This window comes from Acanthaster planci, linkage group LG08 (genome assembly GCF_054643075.1).
Source record: "Acanthaster planci isolate LZ-2023a linkage group LG08, COTS_SCS, whole genome shotgun sequence".
Taxonomy (NCBI): domain Eukaryota; kingdom Metazoa; phylum Echinodermata; class Asteroidea; order Valvatida; family Acanthasteridae; genus Acanthaster; species Acanthaster planci.
This window is the reverse complement of record NC_141784.1, coordinates 15,609,205-15,630,090: the sequence shown is the minus strand read 5'-3', so window position 1 is coordinate 15,630,090 and position 20,886 is coordinate 15,609,205. Positions and strand designations below refer to the sequence as shown.

The 20,886-nt window shown below is 41.4% G+C and overlaps 1 protein-coding gene across 9 annotated transcripts in view; it reads left to right on the top strand.

Annotated features, from left to right (window-relative positions):
- Nucleotides 1–20,886, top strand: part of LOC110980156 (MYCBP-associated protein-like) — a 287,473-nt gene that overhangs the window by 59,050 nt on the left and 207,537 nt on the right. For all 9 annotated transcript variants that reach the window (XM_087139862.1, XM_087139860.1, XM_087139861.1 and 6 more), the window contains 2 exons: nt 4,537–4,708; nt 10,881–10,987. In XM_087139862.1, coding sequence (XP_086995988.1) covers nt 4,537–4,708; nt 10,881–10,987 — 279 coding nt within the window. The remainder of the gene's footprint in view (nt 1–4,536; nt 4,709–10,880; nt 10,988–20,886) is intronic.

Sequence of the window (20,886 nt, the reverse complement as noted above, 5' to 3'; positions counted from 1 at the left end):
TGAAACCACTCGTTATCGGCAAGTTCAATAAACCTCGGTGCTTCAAGAATGTAGCTTATCTACCGGTCAGCTACCGGGCCAACCGAAAGTCGTGGATGGTATCCGATCTTTTCACTCAGTGGGTTCGCCGTCTTGACAAGAAGTTCACCAGGCAGAAACAGAAAGTTTTTCTCTTCGTTGACAACTACGCTGCACATCCGAAAGTGCCCCACCTGAACTCTATCACTCTTCAGTTCCGGCCACCAAACACAACATCACAACTCCAACCTATGGACCAAGGTATAATAATGAACATGAAGGTTCATTACCGTTGCAAGCTGCTACAGACTCTTCTGTCTGCCTACGATGCCGGGGAAACACCTCAGCCTGTCAACGTATTGGAGACCATTAACATGGTACACACAGCGTGGGGAGCCGTCAAGCAAGACAGCATTGCAAACTGCTTCCAGAAAGCAGGCTTAATTGAACGAGCACCACACCAAGATCAAGACCAAGCGCAAGACCAAGATCAAGACGAAGATGGCCGCCCTGATAATATCTGGGAACGTCTTGCCCAACACATCAACCTGCCAGTCATATTTCAAGATTATGCATCAGCTTACATGGATCTTCAGGTGTCAGACGAGCCAAGTGAGAAGGAGATTTTTGCCGAGATAACATCAGAGAGAGCCGGTGACAATGGAAATGGCGACGAGGAGACCGAGGCAATGGAAGCAGCCAGGGCCCAGACACAGCAACTGACTGTCCGGCAGTGCATCAACATGATGACCCAAGTGCAACACTTCCTTTGCACTCGGGCCAACATGACGGATGGAATCTACAACAGTGCAGCTAACATCATGAACTACTTATCCAAGGAGCAGCATGGGGGGACCATCCAGGGAAAGATCACTGACTTTTTCAAGAAGCAATTGTCATCAGCGTCTTAAAACAAACGGCTCTTTTTTAGAGCCACCACAACTTCCAAAAAGAGATAAAGCTAAAGCTGACAGTTGCCCTCAATAAATAACAACCCCATGTCTTGATTTGTGCCATGATGTAGTTCTGTTGAAGGGCCCGGTAGAATCTTTGACTCTGGAGTGTAGTTTTTTGCATAGGCTGGTTAAAGCAATAAGACTACCGAGCGGCTTCCTGCTTGATGAAGTCTCTCATAGAAAGAGTCGTAGGTCTGTGATACATCTATGCTCTTTACTCCTGTGACACAGTTATTAGATTTTGGTTTGGCACTTGATGCTTTCTTCATTTTTGTACTTGGACTTCTAAAATCAATGTTATGTGTTTCAGCATACTCAGTGTTTTTGCTTGATGATAGAGAAAGCCAGCTGCATGCTATAGATGTACATGTGATTCCAGTGCGAATCCTCACACCAGTTTCAATGGCGGAAAGTGCTGCTGAGATGTGCGAGCAGGATTCTCCAAGACCAGCCAAACATTAGCAATGTGCACATATGACCTTATCCTCTGCTTTTACATGTATGGCTATCCATGCAGACAGGGTGTTTCGTTCAGCCTTTTGGAATGCAATACCTGAGAGAAAACTGAGAAAAGTGTTTCTCACTCCTGAGATACAAAGATATACATGTACAAAGAGAGGACATGAAATTAACAATTGAAAGACATGGGCAGGATTTACATGTAGGGTTGGTTTAGAGATGAAATTATTATTTTTCATTTTCAAATTTGATAGTGATGGGTTCTAGAAACGAAATAGGCCATATTTCCCCTGGGGGAACTCCACTCCCCAACACCATTAAAAAAAATTTTAAAAATAATAAACTACATGAGTTATCATTTCCAATCGCAGTGTGCATTATCTGTGTCCCTTGTGACATTTAAATAAAATCTGATCTAGGCCCGGCTTCCCCCTGAAAAATTTCAGCATGCACTCCTGAATTAGTTCCCCTAAGTACAGGCTTATTTGCAATTATTTCAATTCTCTACCTGCCTTTGCTTTTAAACTATAATCACAATCAAAATATCCAAGGTGGTCAGTATGGTACTGCTTTAAGTCATTTAAGTGGACAACTGAACGTCCTCTGCACGTCCTCAAGTTTATCAGCAATGTCTGATAAGACGTTCGGCTCACTTGAACTCGCCATGTCTCAGCTCAGTTTCGCCCTTCAGTGCTATACGATCTCAGTTGTTTTTAATATTTTGCGCCAAGCCTGCATAACGTAAACACACTGCAGTGCCTCCACTTGACGGCCAATATGGCGACAAATCACGTGTTAATGACGTCGGTGAAGTTCCTCTATTGATGCATATTTCCCTAGTTGGCACAGTACTTCAGCTAAAATTTCACACAATAGACTACCCACCATGCCCTGTAGCATGCCCGCCATCTTATGAGCTCTATGTGTGTGGCAGGAGTTCTGCATCGAATGTCCATGTGGGAGGGAGGAAGGGTTGCTCTCAGGTAAGTATTCTCTAGTAGACACTCCCAACATGTCTATGGGAGGGGAGGGGTGTCTACAGTGCTCATCTTACCTGCAGAACCACGACTGTCGGAGCCAAAACAGGGTGATGTGAACTCTGCAACACTCCCGTTCTGTTTTTGTAAGTAGTACTTGTGTGATAAGGGACATTGGAAGAAATGTGTATGGAAGCATCATGGTCAATGGGATTGACAGGGCATCGGTGTGCCATACTCAAGGGTACGTGTAATTGCCACTGATAGCTCGCTGTACAGCTGAAAAAGTCGAGTCAAATTTATGCAAGTTCTACTTTTTAATTAACTTGAATTCTTATTTTGAACTAAATTTCTCTAAATTAAGATATTCTTCATTAGAAAAGCAACTTTTTATAATGATTGTGGCTGACAAATGCCCTGTTTACTGGTCTACAATCAGGCTAGCTTCAGTAGCTTGAAAGCCAGGAATTGTTGCAGTTTCAGATAATGTTGGTTTATGCAGTGTGGCTACAAGTGGTCCCAGTGAGAAAAGAAATGTGCTCGGCAGTAATGACTCTTAACCTCAGACTTACGATACTTTCAATTCTGTTCGAAGCATTTTGTTTGTGTTTTTTTTTCAGAAACTTCAAAATAAGTGGATATCATGGTATGGGCATTGTTCGAGTTACAGAGGTACCGGTATCTTTGTACATAAAAATTTGTGATGGTAGGGCAACTTTTTGTGTTGAATACAATTCAACTCTTGCGAATTCCAGAGCAAAGGCTTCATGACATCAAACTACTTTGCATTCGTATGGTGTATAAACATGTCTTGCAACTATGGGAAAGCTGACCATGGCACTGTAATAATTTTTACAAAATAAGTTGTGGCTTATACGTTGATTCTCACACTGAAGAAATGTCCCTGCAGCTTGTACCAAAGATCCCTCAGCGCTGTGAAGCAGCAGCGCTCTAAATCACTCTAAAGGAAAAAATCCAGTATGGTAACCAAGTCTGTGTATCACCAAAACTGTTCTTGTTTGTGACAATTCTTTAATGTTGTTTGTTTCTTTCGGCGTACACCGCATAAGCAACGCACACAGCTCCTTGCTCTCACTCTTGACCGGGGCCAGCCAGCCAAGGGATTTTCCTGTTTGGCCACATGATCACTCCTTTTTAATCGCTTGAGGGTGTACTATTTTGCATTTAAAATGTTTAAGCACAGAAATAAATCATTACAAAAAATTTGTGTGGCTTTATTTGTCTTTTCGTTCCCTTGCCTTTCCTTTTTACACAACATTCGAGTGCCATGGGCTGTGATTGGACAGTCTGCATGTTAGTAGCACAGGAGTGCTGAAATTGGGCAGGCAGCAGCCAGGCCTTAGCCACGGCATGCACAAAGCTTCCTTCATTGCGGTCACATGGCCACCAGAAAGAGTCAACAATTGGACTGCAAACGTACAGGCTGTATTTAGGCTGCAATAGCAATCAGGCTTGCTTGGGAAAGCGTGGAGTTTTGCAAAATTTTCTGCAAAATATGTTGTCCGCCGGCATATTTAGTAAATTCATCACAGCATTTATGGAAATTGGGATATAAGGCACTTGTGAACGACATTTGAACTGTCTTCGTCTGTTAAAAATGTGAGACAAAAAAGGTTGAAAACATTTTCGCACAGTAGGAGGACTTTTATACCCTGGACCTTAGTCACAATACAATGTAGACGTCATCCAACCTGCACTGAGGTACATGTAAATACGTGGCAAATTGCGCATGGCCTTCTGTTCACCCTCCAGCTTATCAAAGCAAAAGAATCAACTTATGGCGCGATTAAAGAAAGTCATCCATGCAGAGAGTGATTTGCGGGGGACCGGCTACTAAAGGTTTTGAAGCAACCCTTACAGAAATGGCTGCAAGCTCGCTTTCAGCCAGGCAAGCTCTTGCAGCAAGCTTAAGAGCTTGCAGTGAAATTGCCAGTAAAGTCATGTATTATTTTGCTGTGTGTCCTAACTTTAGTTTTTGGATGTTGAGTAGCTTTGCGGAGATGATCCTTCATAGGTTCCTATTTTTTAATTCATTGTTTGACTTGTGCGAAATATTTTGCCTTGATAAAAAAGTCCTGCTGTTGTGATTTCATTCAATTGCACAGGTACGCGTTCCCAAGCCCCCTTCATCAGCTAGCTGTAAAGAGATAATAAGCAACAAAGTCACCGTACGGAAGCTGAAACCCCAGGCAGAACTAGATAAACCAAGAAGCAAACAGATCTTAATTGCCAAGCCAGCTCCACCTTATGCTGCTCTCAAACTAGAGGATTCGACAGGTACATATACATGTAATTTGTTACACACATTGTGTTTGTTAATTCTTTTGGTAGATGGGCATTAGGGCATCAACCCCTTCCGATGTTGATGTTTTGTAAATATATCTGCTTTGTTAGTGCTTACCTCCTCGCCCTGCCCTTACATGTAATTGAACATACATGTACATCCAAAAACGTTGCATAATTAACAGCTGGGTGAAGAGTTAATTTGTCAACTCGGGGTGAGACTTGTCTGTATTTTTCCGGATTTCCAGGTTTTGTTAGAAATGTGTTTGGGTTATATGGATTTTCTGTTTGGTATGGCTTTGTCAGGTAGTTTTTTCAGGATTTTGCATAAATGTGAATGCAGGACTTGCAGTTGAGGTTTAGATGCAGTACACCCTCTGGGGTGCGCTGAAGTAATTCAAGCCCCATTGAAAACAATGTAAAATCAACCATGTTTGCAACCCTAGTGCAGGCAACCAAAGTCCCTCAGGGCCTCTCTAAAAAAAAAGTGTTTTTGGGTCATTCAGGTTTGAATTCTTAGCACAAGCACTGTTACCATTTGAAATGATTTATCAGTGAGAAAGGAAATCCTGTGCTTGCTTTCATAACGTTTAGAAAGTTGTGATTTGAAATGGGAACATTTGATGGCAAATCATTAAGATTGTTCATCACAAAGTTGCAAGCTAATCTTGGAAACTCAGTTCACTCTTGGCCACTTGGCAACCAATTTTAACAGAACACCCTATCACCATTGACCAAAATTAATAAAAGTGTGGTCTTCTGCTTTCAGCCTACCCCAAACAGTCGCTCAGTATGCAAATTCCTTTGTGTCTGATTCAATTCGCTAAAACTTCTGATCAACCGTAGTGTGCCCCCTAGTCCCATGATGCATAGTGGAATAGCCGCCATGTTCATTCTTTTCCTTAGCGTGATTCTAAACGGATGTGTCTTTTTGACATCTTCGAATTTATTGAGTTTCTGTTTCACCTCCACACCTTTGTAATATTGTGATCAAACCGTAACGCATTGTAATAAATGTGTGTATTTTCTTGTTTTGTTGGTATTTTTCTCTTTTCATATGTGTGCATTCTATAGATTGTTGACTCCACACTATTGTACTACCAAGCGATACATAGGGTCAGTGGGGCGACCCTGGCATTGTTGGGGTTCCACGATGCAATGCTAGCGATCTGATACCGTGGTCCCCCTCTTTCCTTGGTATATACAGGGTCAACAGGGCGACCCTAGGTTTGTTGGGGTTCGCGAGGAAGTGCGAGTGTTTCGAATTCTGCGACCCCACATAGACAGGAGTCGATCTGCTGAGGATCAAGTGGCATCTTTCTAAGCTTGTGATTCCGTGGCTAATCCCTGCTGGCAATACTATCTTTGGTTCAGTTCAGGGTTAGTCCATGCCATGCTTCAAGGGTCTGAGCTGCAGTGCGTGCGATATCCGAAGGCTCATTTCCCCAATGTAACACTGAAGCATTGCAGTCAACGATAGTGCACAGTGGTGCTGCACTCAGGGTCGAAATTTCCTCTGCTAGCTGGGTGTGGATGCAACACTTCTGCATCCCAATTCCCATGCATTCCGAATGGGTGATGCTGGCCAACAACAAGCTCTTGCCAACACTTACCGTGGTCAACACCCAACATTGGCATGGCTCACAAGACCACGTGCTGGAGCGGCCTCACGCCGCCAGTGCTATCTGCATCAGCCCTTTCAGCCGAGGCACCCGGCTGTGACAAAGATGCTGACTCTCCACGGAACAACGTAACGCTGGTCTCCGGAGCAGTCCCTGCAGAGACAATACCAGGCCATGTGGGCACACCACCACCCGTGCCCAGGACAACAGAGCCCACCGGCCTCTTGTGCCATCTGGACTTTCAATCTCCTTACATCACCCCGACTTCTGGCTACCTTCTGGGCCTTTCTGGGAAGATTGCGTCTACCTTTGCAGTTCACCAGCCCTCTCCTGCTGTATCCTTACTGCAGTCTGGGCAAGCCTTTAATGCCCCAGCTCACCAGGCCTCAACCACTGGCTCTACAACTAGTTCTCCTGTATACAAAAAGCGCAAGCATTCTTCGTCTTCTTCTATGGGGTAGCGGTCTGCATGCTCTCAGAGAAGCTCTCCTCTATAGCCAGCCGTCTAGACCTCTATCCTGCTCCCCTGGCAGCGGCTCCAGATCTGGACCCTTTGCCTGCAGAACGTGATATGCATCCGCATCCACATTTGCATCTACATCCGAACTTGCATTCATTGAAGATCTGATCTTCCTATGATGGTTTCGTTCCTTTGACTACCCAGGTTCCAGCGCAGACTACAGCCCACTTCCTGCTCCGGCCCCTGGCCACTCAGCAAGACATGACGACGTTCCTCCTTCCTCTGATCAACTCCAGATGGAATGGGATATGTCCTCTGAAGATGAGGATATCTCCTCAGCAGCCAATCTTAACCCTCCTGAGACACGGCTCCGTCTTTTTCAGAAAGATATGATCCACATATTAGGGCTGCCTTCTAATCAGTCTACTGCAGAGGCCTCCTCACATGCTTCCTTCAAGCGCCAACCTACTAGGTTGGAGGCATCAATGCCAATTTTCTCGGAACTTCCACTTGACCGCTCATGTGTTGAGATGTTTTAAATTCCGCTGGTGCCAAACAATGGCGTCCATACCCACCCAGGGCCTAAATTTATTTCCAGTTTGCTAGGGAGGACTTTGACACTTTCTTCTCTGTCCCTGAGATTCCAACGAAGGCTAAAGATAAATTTTCTTCCGATGCTCACAAGCCTACAGGAAAGTCTCCATTTAAAGACAAAGACAAGTGTTCTGTTGAGTCTACGCTTGTTAAACTCAACAAAGCCTTATGACATGGTGTTTGCTGCACCGCGTTTATGGCACTCCTCTATGTTTGGCCCAAGGGTGTGACGAAGATCCACCAGTTACTCCGGACTTGGCAGCTGTCGCACTTCAAGCGCTCGATGAGAACGTCAACTCTGTCTTTGAGCAGTTCATTCAAATCTCCGTTTTAGCCACTTCTGCGTGCCGATCCAACACCTTAGATGCCACGAACATTCCCTATGATGGAGTCAAGTCAAGACTTCAAGACTTTTCCTTTATGGCAAAGACCTTTTTGCTGGGAAGTCATGGAGATGATGGAGTCAGAAGTTAAATGCATTGACACAACACATAAACTTAGCTTCCTTGAACCTCCATTGTCGGCTCCACCTTGCCAATCCTGTCCTGATGACTGCCGGGCTCGACCCTTCAGACCTCCATGTCAGGGTGATTCTCGTTCTTTGCCTCTTTCATCAGCTCAGTTACCAGACGAATTTGGCCATCCATCCTCCTCTCGACCTACCAAACCACCCCAGAGGAGCTTCAAGGGAAGAACTTCCAAGGCGTGCTACCCTCCTGTTCAGAGACAGGTCTTGCTCTGACTGAAGTTTCTGTGATTGCTATAGCTGACTTCTTCATACACCTGTTCAATGAGATCTCCAGGTTTCAACTATCTGTAACTACTGGTCAATCATCGCGGCTATACGCGATAGCTTCCCAGATGGTTCGACCGTGTCCGACAGTACTGCTTTTAAACATCTACTCTGGGGAATGTTTCTTGAGCGTCTCCCGACTAAGAGACTAATCCCTTCATGGGAATTGTCAGCTGTTCTCCAACTGCTTGCTGGTCCTCCCTTTGAACCTCTTAGCGACGCATTGTTGATCAACCCATCAGTGAAACTGGCATTTCTACTAGGAGTTACTACATGTACCTCACGGCGTGGCAGTGAATTGAAAGCATTGTCCATCATAGATGGCCACATTTGATGGGAATCCCATGACATTCGTCTCATCCCACTGCTGGGGTTGCTCACCAAGAACCAGTCAGTTTCCTTCCATCCTCCTGACATTTCTGTACCAGACATTACCAAACACACTGTGAACCCCGATGACAAACCATGGTGCCCTGTGCGAACTCTTAAATGGTACTTAGTCAAAACCAGAAAACTGGGAGGTACAACTTTGCAGCTTTTCATCACTACAATAAAACCTCACCGAGCTGTGACCAGAGACACTATAGCCAGATGGACAGTTTTGGCTATCAAGTTTGCCAACCCAGATTGGCTGAACTCTGTGGACAATAAAACACTATGCCTCATCAGAGCTCATGATATCCGAGCATTTTCCACATCCTGGGCCTACTTCAGGAGCGTACCAGTGGAGGAAATAAGCAAGGCAGCATGCTGGAAGACCCCATCTACTTTCACCACATGCTACCTCACCGATGTTCTGCAAAAGGACTCTGCACATGGCAGAGTTGTCCTAACATCAGCCACATGAATGCCGAAGGTTTCCTCATCAAAGTGGTCTACCACTGGAACAACATAACAACTCCATTATTTGGTGAGTCCGCAATAAAGTTTGGACAGTTTCATTTCATTATGCAGTACATCCTCGCCACACCCCCCTCCAAGGGCTCGGTGCTACTCTGCATATTTAGCGACTGTTTTGGGTAGGTTGAAAGCAGAAGACTCCTCCCCCACAGGTCTGCTATTGAATACCTACCCCAAACAGTCGGCTCCTTCCCATCCTTTCCCACTTTTGGCTCAGATGGTTATAATACCGGAAAGAAGGACGAACATGGCGGCCATTCTGCTATGCATCATAGGACTAGAGGTCGCTCTTTGGTTGATTAGAAGTTTTTGCGAATTGAATCAGATTTGCATATTTAGTGACTGTTTGGGGTATGTATTCAACAACAGACCTCACCCACATTTCTGTGGGGAGGAGTATTTATCGTTTAAACCTATTTATTTTATTGATCAGGCTGTGACTGCTATGGGGAATTATATCCATGATGTAGGAGAGTCGATGTTGCAAGATAGATTGATGATAAATGATGCTACAACTGAGTTTATTATTATCGGTACTCAACAGCAGTTAGCTAAACTCAATACTCTTGACCTTTCAGTTGGAATTGCTAAGATATCGACATCAATGTACGTGTATGTAATTTGGGATCATGGTTTGATTCTCAACTACATGTATGTGTTGATCAGCACATTGCTAAAATATGTTCTTTGCCATTTTATCACATTCATAATATTAGGTGTGTCAGAAAATACTTGACTAGGAGTACCTTGGCTGTCTTAGTTCATGCCTTTATAACTAGTCGTCTTGATTATGCACCATGCAACAATTTGTTTCGTGGTGTCTCCCATTTACAATTAGCCAAACTACAAAGAGTGCAGAATGCAGCAGCCAGGCTTGTACATGGTGCATCATCACGAACTCATATTACCCCAAGACTTCGTCAACCGCACTGGTTGCCAGTGCGGTTGCCCTTTTAACCATCAAAAACAATTCTCAATACAGACTGTGGTCAAACAGTAACCTCCAATTAGAATATCCTTAAGGAGGAATGTTGAAAATAATAGGGATGAGGGCATTTTCTTATGAAGCACAATATTTATGGAACAAACTTCATTCCAATATCTAGACAGCTCAATCTTTTTAAAACTAAACTTAAGACGCATCTGTTTAAGACTGGTTTTCAATGAATTAACTTCGTTTGTTGTGAAATATTAATGTGTATATTATGTTGTAGCTGAGTAGTTTACTGTGTGGTTTTGTATTTAACTTTTGTCATGTTTTATATTAATGTAGTTCACACTTGAATACAGTATGTGGAATCTGTGCATTATAAATTAATCATTATTATTATCAGTAGTAGTAATCTTAGGAATTTCTGGGGACGAATTATCTGTTCACCTCCCTTTTCCCTTCAAACAGACAAACCCTCCCTTTAGGTAAAAAGATATGAAACCGTAGAATCAACTATGAGCACCTTAGCAAGGGAGCAACCTGCCATTGCCTGGCATCACGTCTAGGGGAATAGAATATTCCCAGTCATTTTGTTGTTTGGAAATTTGGCATAGACAATTGTCTGAAGAGTCACTTTGTCTGAAGACAGACTGCATTAACACTCTAATAACATGTCAAAAAATCGCTCCATGAAAGTCATCAAAACCTGACCCATGAGATAAATATGTTGTAATTCAAAGTGGTAAAGTAAAGACTGACGACACCAACTAGGATCTTCTTGGGTAGTATAAAGGCTTCCTAAATTGTGTGTAATAGCATGTGACAAATGTATTCACATTAAGTAAAGCTTTTATTCACTTTTGAAGGTTTGGTTGGGCCACGATTTGATCGGAGTGGTAACATCATTCCATACAGTATTCTTGGAAGTGTGGAAGACTTCAGACAAGAAGCTGCCAATCATGGACTTTTTGAGGTAAAGCAAAAAGATGCTTGTCATATCATTAAACAATACTTGTGACATCACCCTGTTCAGAATAAGTGTTATTCTTAAGAATGTGCAGTTAATTGTACATTCTTAAGAATTCTTAAAAAGAACAGACACTTTACTGGTCGTTCTTGAAAAAAATTACAGATCAAAATTGGCTTCCTAGACACAGAAAAGGTAGAGGTGAAATTGAATTATTACGTCAATGATTCAATGTCAACTCTGCTGTTTTTGTTACATTAAACACTGTGAGAATCTCTTAAAAATTAAATATATTGTTTAATTTTTGAATTTTTAGATTGACTCGCTAAGAATTTATGTTCTGATGACTGATTTTCATTGAAAGCGGAACACTTGTTTCATTGTATTTGGGTTTTAATGTTTGATAATAATTTTTGTTTTACATACTCCTGCCATTATATATTTGTCATTTTACTTATATTCATATGTTAATTGTGATGTATCATTCTTGTTATTTGCCCTGGGGCCGATTTCACTAGGGAATATGATCAATCGTGTCTTAAATTATGATGGATTATCCATCGGGACTTAGGATGATTCTTACAAATGATTTGAAGAAATTTAAGATGAGTTGAACCCATCGTAAGTTTCCTAGCAGCACATCGTAAGTTAAGATGAGTCACTGGGACATCATTACTCACAACTTTGAACCATAGAAGAATCATTTCAGCAATGGTGCTTATGCTTGCTAATTTCGAGGCTAGATGAGCTCTTGGAAGAGAAAGAATATTTAGAGACAGAAAGAATCCCTTAGATTCTCTGACGGAGGAAGAGATATAGCAGCACTACAGATTCACACAAAATGGGAATTTCGAGCCTCTTCAAAGGGTTGAGCCAGAAATTGAGCCTACCACACAGGTAACAACATACATGTACATGTACCTTGTTCACAAAAAGTATGTCTAGGCCTACATTAATAAAAGTCTGTGATGATGCCTGCCAGTAGACATGGTAGACTCCAATAACTCCAGAAAAGTTACGACACGATCAGCGCTGCGATTATCTGACACAACTTCCGACCATCACTGGTTGAAAACTAAATAAGCGCCACTATTTGTTCGTCAGTTGATAATAAGATGTAATGGCGTCACCCAGTCAAGTCCATCAACTTTCATGGTCTTCCATACACAGTGAATGAAACAAGCTCAACAAGGGAGGCCTATCTGTTCTAAAGGGAGTGTTTTTCTTTTCTTTTCTTTTTTTTCCCATGTTGTTCAAATTTGGGACATTTTATTGTCTTGTGCACATACGTTTTTCAGACTCAAAATTAATTGTTTTGAATTTTGTTGAAATGAAATCGTGGTTCCATTGTGGTCATGATGGTTCTTACCATGGAGGAAGGATAAAGACCACATAACAATTGAGTCTAAGCAGCTGATAATGAATCAAAATCATAGTGCTTGACATAATTATATTTTTGCTAATACTATAGGCTAGGCTGGTTATACAGATAATTTCTTTTAAAAAATGGGAGGCCAAGCATTTTGTGTACTTCATAATTGTGGTAATTTTTTGGTTTTGTTCAGAAAGGGAAGGGACACTGGGATACGTTTCGAGTATCTTCCCATGGCTGTTTTTATTTATGATATATCTACATAGGCTAGGCAATAGGAAGGGATCATGCACTTACCAAAACCTATAGATAATGTAGCGTAGTGGTAGACGTGGCGGACTAAAATACACAGTTTTGTAAAATCTTTTCATGCTCGTGGGTTGTACCTGTTTGTATGTTTATGTTGATGACTCATAAAAATCTATGTTTTTTAAGGTACTACAAGAAATAAACTTCCAGTAACTCACACTGACCCAGTGAACAACACTGACAGTTGCATTTATTATCTTAGATTAGGAAATATCGAATGGGGTATAAACAAAGAGAGAACTCATCAACTAATAAAATAGTCAATTGCTAATTTATATTTCAAAAGAAAAAGAGTGGAATGCCTTTGCACTGACGTTTGTGTAATTATTAATTTTTGCCAACTTATAAAATTATATGCCCAACTGCAGATATGCTGATATTTTAATTTTTTTTCTAATCAGGGCAGCAATGCAATCTCTGCATAGACGCAACTTCTGATTGCACTGCGATTCTTTGCAACGGGATCGTTCTACACAGTCCATGGTGATCTCCATGATGTCATCATAGCTTCTGTGTGTAGAATCGTTCATTGCGTCTCCACAGCTATCCCTGGCTTAACCAACAGGGTCATCTCTTTTCCTACCAACCAGCAAGATGTCACTTAGGCACAATAAGAGTTTTTTGCCATTGCTGGGTTTCCAGAGGTGGTGGGTGCAGTACAAATGGAACCCACATACGTCTGCACAATGCTCCCATGGGCGATGATGAGCACCTGTACATGAATGTGAACCGTAAAGGTTATCACAGCATTAATATACAGCTGATATGCAATGCCAACTTCATCATCACCAATGTTGTAGCACGGTGGCCAGGATGCACACATGATAGTGCCATCCTCCATGGCAGCGTCATTGGCAACATGTTTAATGATGGCAGGTTAGCAGCAGATTGATACAACTAATTTGTGACAAGGATACATGGCAATCTGTGTAAAACTGTATTCAGAATATAATCACAAATTATGACCATTGCTTGGATTTGAAATATTTGCAGATATTTGAAGAATGTCCCCTGTGTCATTCAAGTACATGTAACTTTAATATTTCCATTGTTTTGACATTACTGGTGGAATTTCCATGTCATGCACCAACAAATGTGTGTTGGGTGCACAAATGTGCACTCATGAACTACATCATGCTCAATACATGTACATGTAGCTATGTGTGAGTTTGTGTTCAGTGAACATGTATTTCATTGAACACACCTTTGCCCTTTAGAAACAGCAGATCTTTAAAATTGCCTTTATTGAATAAACCCTTATGTTACCTTTGTATTTCGGGCTCCATGGAGTGATTGTGGGGGACACAGGCTATGTAATGAGCCGTGGCCACGGAGGATATATCCTATACGGTCATGGCTCAAGACACCCATCCTGGATCCCACATCAAATGCTGAATGACACTACAACAGGTAAGCATAAATAACCCCATTAAAAAATACTGCAAATGTCAATTTCTATTCGATGTGGCACTGTTGATCTTGGCTTGCCATATTCTGTCATTTCAACTTGACACAAGGGCTGTTCATGTGATTTTAACAGGGTTTCAGATTAAAATAAAACATTATTAGTGACATAAAGAGACAGTAGGGTGGTCTCTGAACAAGTTACCAGTGATCAAAGTGCATGATTATTGGTAGCATCAATGTACATGTAACTTCATCTTTTCCACTTGATTGTAATTGGGGAATTATGCACTTAATTACATTTTTTGTTTTGCAGGTGCCACAGAAGAACCCATGTTCTGATTGAGCAGACAATTGGCCAGCTGAAAAAAAATGCCCACGACTGTCTTTTGGTCTGCGGGTGCGTCCCGAATGAGCATGCTGTTTTATAAAGGCATGCTGTGTCCTCTTCAATCTCTCCAAGACATTTGGGGAGCCAGAAATTGAGGAGTACGAGGACATTGAAAATGAAGATCAAGGTGCAGCCCCCTATAATGGTCCTCTTCAGGATGGAACAGCTCATAGATATCGTATTATTGACAGATTTTTTAATCAATCTAAATTTTCACAAGTGTGGAAAATAGTGTGAAAATAAAGAAGGTCCCTAAGTAAATATTTTCAATACAGTTATCTTCAAGCAAGCTCAAATCTTCAATCTTGATTGGTCAGTCCAAACAACAATCATGTTTTCCTGTGTCACATAGTTCATTTCACATTCTGCGTTATGTGCTGTTCAACTCTGCACATTGCACCATTTTGAACATGTGGCTGCTGGTAAATTAAGACATGGTGCATTTGCTCAGCTGATCTTCAAATGAGTTTTATTTAATATTCCCGTCCTTTATGAAGACACTGCTTTCTTGTTATTGATATAAGGAAAAATTGAAGAATTCCAAATTTGTTATTAAATGTGTGCACTTTTGCATATTTAATTCACTCATTTTTTGTACACCGCGGACATTTTCTATCTTTTCTATCTGCATGTCAAGTTTGCTTAAAGATAAATTCACTATTGCACTTGCATTTATGGATCACAGTAATGTTTTGGTTGCCCCATACATACTGTACCAAAAGACTGAAATTCAAACAATTGAATTGACACACAAGACAACCAGCCTTTCATTCAAGTTAATTTTTACTTCACAGTTCTAATTCAGAGCAGAATAGGAAAGCTTTTCCTAAACGTAAACCAGTTGAAAGTATAAACTAGGAAGGGTTTATGTAAAGGCAACTGTTGAGACCAAATTTTTAAAAGTTGTGCCAAAAGCGAATGCCGATGAAGGGAGTTTGCATTATTTTATTCAGTTTATTTCAAATTAAGGTATATGGAAGCAAGCTAATAATATTATATAAGATGTATGTATGTGGCCATACAGTTCTGTGATGTCTGTCATGTTTATTTCAATGTTCTGTTTGAAGAACTGCTGAAGGTTTGTGTTGAGTTCCTTCAAAACTTGCAGCTGCTCTTTCTGAATTTGTAGTCTTTCCCTATCCTTAGCAAGCCTCTCTATCTCCAGTATTGTCATGGTTGACGATGCTGTCTCTGCTGCAGTTGAGTTTCTCCTTTTCATTTTTGGTGGCTCAGGATTACAACTTGGTTCCATCATGACCACCACCTCCCTAACATCCACATGGTCATCAATATGACTGACAGTTGTATAAAAGTGAAAGATGAAAGCAATTGTACATTTCTATGAAATTTAAAATGAGTTCAAAAACTTAGCTATTCAAGTTGTACATTTAAGTTGGGATGTGCTTTAGTTGTGTATAAGTTATATATTGCACTTTCACCTTCTGCCACTTGGTTCAGAAGTTCCTCAGCTTAGGGTAGGATTCCTCTTCTTCCCTCTCCACAATGCCATCTTTTGAGATTGGGGACAGTGCATCTAGCAGGGTCTTCTTGTTGACTGGCTTTTTATCCTCCTCCTTAAACAGCAACATAAAGTACCAACAGGGACATTTTTGATTTTATTTTGGATGTCATGTCAATTTTAAGTATACGCATTTGCGTTTCACTTTCTTCAGGAAGAATAAAATACATAGAATAAAATATTAATTTTATAAACATCATAACATGAATAGTAATGAATAATATGATATGCATTTTAATCTTTCAATCGTAACATTGTAAATTTCCTATCTGATGACAGTCCCTGTAGTACTTCCTGGTATCATATGCAATATCTTGCTGCTTTTTCCTAATCTTCTGCCAGTCCCGTGACTCTCCACCACTAGCCCTAAGGGTGTCAGCTGCCATCTTTCCGTACTTCTGTTTTTCTTTCTCCACATTCTCAGTGCCTTTGTGAGATGTTCCAAACAGCTTGGTTGTACTCTCCCGCACAAAGACACTCAGTACGCGAACCTCCTCGAAGGACCAATTAGTGCTTCTTGGGCACTTAGGTTTCTTAGGCCTAGTAGTAGTACTACAACTAGCCATTATTCCTAAACCAACACAAACTGTGTTCATATGTGTAATGCTTTCTGCTGTCCTGTCTGCCAGAATCAACCTACATGTACGCTTTCACTGAGACTGAGTCATTGACTCTTCCACACTTTCACCTTGTGGAACGTAACTAGGTTTAATCTGGAATTAAACAAATCAAAGCAAAGCATGTGGTATCAGGTTGTGAAAATTACATGTCACATGAAAGGGTGGTAATTAATCAGGCTGTAATAAGATAGATCACAATACATGTACATTAAAAACACGTTGTTACCTAGTACTATTGGAGGCCATATCGACCTAAGTACATGTAGTTTGCAATAGATAGAAAATAGATCCAATAAATCTTCAAAACTTTATACTGTAACTTCAGTAACTTTCTCCAACGTAAGATTACCCGCCAACAATACACACGTAAATATGGTCCCCAAATCTTTATTATCTGAGGCCTATCACATTTTACAGTGATTATATGTACATGTAACCAGGTATCCGACTGAAACAACGTCGGTGTAGCAATAACTACAGCCCTACACACAAATATCACTGGTGGGCCAGAGTAAAATGCACTGCCTGAATATACCTAAAGAAAAGCCTGTGTTACAATATAAGTGTGCAAAATCAAACTTAACCTCAGCTCTCAGCTTCATGCAACAGCATATTTGGGCCACTTTGTAATTCTTTTCATTCACTAATTGCTGCTGGGGCTTATTTTTTTGGGGGGGAGCATAAACGGCCTTTTCTATATCAAGACAATATTTTCGTGACCACAAGATTATGGTGATAAATGTAATTTTAATTTTAATCACAAAACTTCACCACTTTCTTTTGTTGTAATTGCCCCAGCAGTATATAGGCCACTCCCTGCAAACGTAGAAAATACTTGAGTAGGCCTTGCGTGCATATGTATGAAAGAAATAAAAAAGAAAAACAAAACATTTGCAGGCTAGTCATTATACAGACTAATGTTAGACCACAAAATAATGTTTCCCCCTTTTTTCTGTAGAATTTTGGCCTGAGATCCACATGCATGCCTACTGGTCATACTGTACGCTGTGCATGCAGCGTACAGTACACGTACGTACATGTATGTAAGTTACCCGGACTTCCGATACTCGCCATGCTTGCACTTCCGAATGTCTCTACATCGTATGCACCGTGTATGTACAGTATGTGTGAACAGTGTATGGACTGCATAGGCATTATGCACATGCATGACCTACGATATCAACATACGGGTTATCACAGTCGGCTCGCTGACCCAATGCCAGCATATGTTTTCGTTACGGAACCAGACTCATACTGCTAGACTTCGAACAAGTGTTGATACAAATAGGTGTGGCAAATGTGATGCTGTGATTGGTCAGATATTGGTTGCAGCATGGATTGTGTATGTAGACACGACTAGCGAGGCACGCGTTTGTACATGTATGCACTTCAACCTAGCTACAACACAATCACAATGTGGAGATATTTAAATGTATCAAATCCGACATAGAAAGCCAGTACATGTAAAAGGGAGCACGATGTGTATTACAAGAGAAATAAAAGACAGCATGCATACAGACAACAATGGGAGGAGCTTTCCTAGTTAAAATATCATGGGAAGTTGATGTTTTGCGATGTGTGCAGGAGTGTCCAGATGGTTGGCAGCAGCACAGGACTGGGAAAAAACAGAATCTATTCAGCCACGGCACGGACAATTTTCGGCTGGATTTTTTCAAATCCCACGACTAGCCCAAAAACCAAAAGGCCGCTGTATTGCATCATGCCCCTAGCCTGATGGAACCTGAAATGAGCAAGGCTGAGAGAAAGCTAAAATCAATGAATGAAGCTGCCAATGATGGTGTCAAGATTTTAATCTGCAATGCATATGCTCTGGCCAAACTCTGCAGGCTGTGCACAGATTTTATTTGCATGGCTGATCTTGATATTGCCAAGGGTCTGGATGTTAATACAGTGTAGCGCACGGACAAGACTGCAGCTCTTTTCATGCGTTATATTGCAGACGTAAGCCCCTTTCAAGTGATGATTTTCTGTATTTAGCAACTTTGATTTTTTTTTAAACAGAGCTAATACTATTTGTAGTACCAAAGCTCCTAGGAATTCATGTAGCCTTGGTTTTTATAAAATTACAAGTTAATACACTTTTTATTCCTGCCAACATTTCTCTCCAACCCCCTACTTCTTTGTTGTGTTTTTAATTGTTTTTTTTTTTAAACAAGCTTTATCTCGCACACAAACCTAGAATCATTCCAGTCAGGAAAGATTTTCATATAATGGCAACACTTATTTGCCCTTTAGTCACCAAAAAGTGATCACCTTTCCTTAAGAGTGAACTTCAGCTTTGAAAATTCCAAAGTATTTATTAAGAAAACTTGGATTTTTCTGTTGTGGTTTATTTTTTATGCACAAGGCTTTGAGTGTTGTCCATGTATGGAACTCCTTCCAATAACTTGCAATCAGATGTAAAGCTTTTGTATATTTTTAGATAAACAGTGTCATATATCTAGATGGACTGTTTCCATTGACAAAAACTCCAGATTTATGTTGTAAATTTTAAGTTAATTTTATCATTTTTCTGCAAGCTTAAATGTGCGACCTACATCTCCTCAATGGCACGGCCCTAGAAGAAAAACATGTTGTCACCTGGAAACTAACAAAAAAATTAATGTTCTCTTATATCCCAGGTTGAAAGAGGAAAGCTGCAACAGATTGGCAACAAATCCAACTTTTTCTCCATTATCAGAGATGGAACAACAGACCATTCAATCACAGTGGCAGAGATTATCTACTGTTAGTTCAGTATTGATGGGAAGGCCCTCACACACTTTGTTAAGAACGCGGCTTCAGCAACGGCACCCTCCATCTAATCTGCAGTGATGGATTGTTTGGAAGAGTGACTTGGAATCACTTTCCCCATTCTTGAGAAGAAGTTGATGGGGTTTGGTTCTGGTGGAGCATCGGTAATGCTTGGCCGAAACAACGGTGTCACTAAACTACTGAGGGATGACTTCCCAAGCATGCAGGCAGTGCACTGTACTTCCCATCGACTAGAGTTGGCCTACATGTACAAGGATGCTGTGAAGCAAGTAACAATTTGTAATACTCTGAATACCCTCCTCCTCAATCTGCAATTGTTCTACAAACACAGTTCAAAGAATAGGAGTGGCCTCCAACTTACAGCTGAGTCTTGCAATTTATCTACAGTTGTCCCTACTCGGGTTGGAGTAATAAGGTGGCTTGCCCATCTTCAAAAGGCTCTACAACACTTGATGAATGGCTACAAACCACTCATGATGTACCTACATCAGGTATCATCAAAGTCTTTAATTTAGTCCACTTGGTAAAAAATTTGAAAAAGTGTCTTGACATTAGTGATCTAACGATCTTTTTTCAATGGATTCACAAAAACATCTATGCATATCCAAGAAGTGTTCATAAATAACCTAATCACAAAGCAACACATTACCAAATCGAGGTTCAGTCAGGAGTCACTGTAGATGCACTGGCTAAGGCAAGGTATTTCCGGAAACAGCTGCTGAGGAAAGACATTGTCAAGGTCCTTCACTTCATGCTTGACGTAAGTTCCCCCTCTCCACACTGAAGATGGATCCAACGGAGCGGCAGGGCCGATACAGGTTGGTGCCAGCAGTATTCGCAGAAGTTGCCAGAACGTTACTGAGAGCAGCAGGGGACCGCCTTGGGGACTCCGGCCGTGGATTTATTATCAGGGTTTACTCCCTTAGCCTTTCCCTTTTAATAAGTGGGTAGAGCCGCAAGGCAGCGGAGGTTTGAAATCAGAGTTTTCCTTTTCCTAGATGAGCTGCCACCCAAGATTGACGAGCCTCATCTGCCCGAAGCGACGGGTTTTGAGGTGTCAGTGGACCGCATTTCACCCCTTCTCCTGTTAGTAGAAACAGTTCTGCTGGGTTTAGAGACTAAACCACGTGAATGCCAGGAGCTGGACTTGGTTGTCAGAGGCTGTTGGAGATGCATGCCATTGGGAGCATTTTATACGGAGTGGGAGCTTATCCCCACTACCACCCCCGCCTTGACAACCTTGGAACCAGTCCAGGCTGTTAGAAAAGCTACTAAAAGAATAATGGAACGTAGGGTTACAAGGATACGACTTGACCTGTTTACGAGCTGACATGTGTACGAGTTGACCACTTTCAACTTTAAAGCCTGCAATATTTTATCCCTTGCTTTCTCTTTTTTAACTTTCATTTCAAGGTATGTGTAGGCCTACCATATATGCCATACCTACCGTCATCTGCTCTTGAACACCATGAAAACAAGAAGTACAGCTCATACAGCTTCATCCGCAGTGACGAG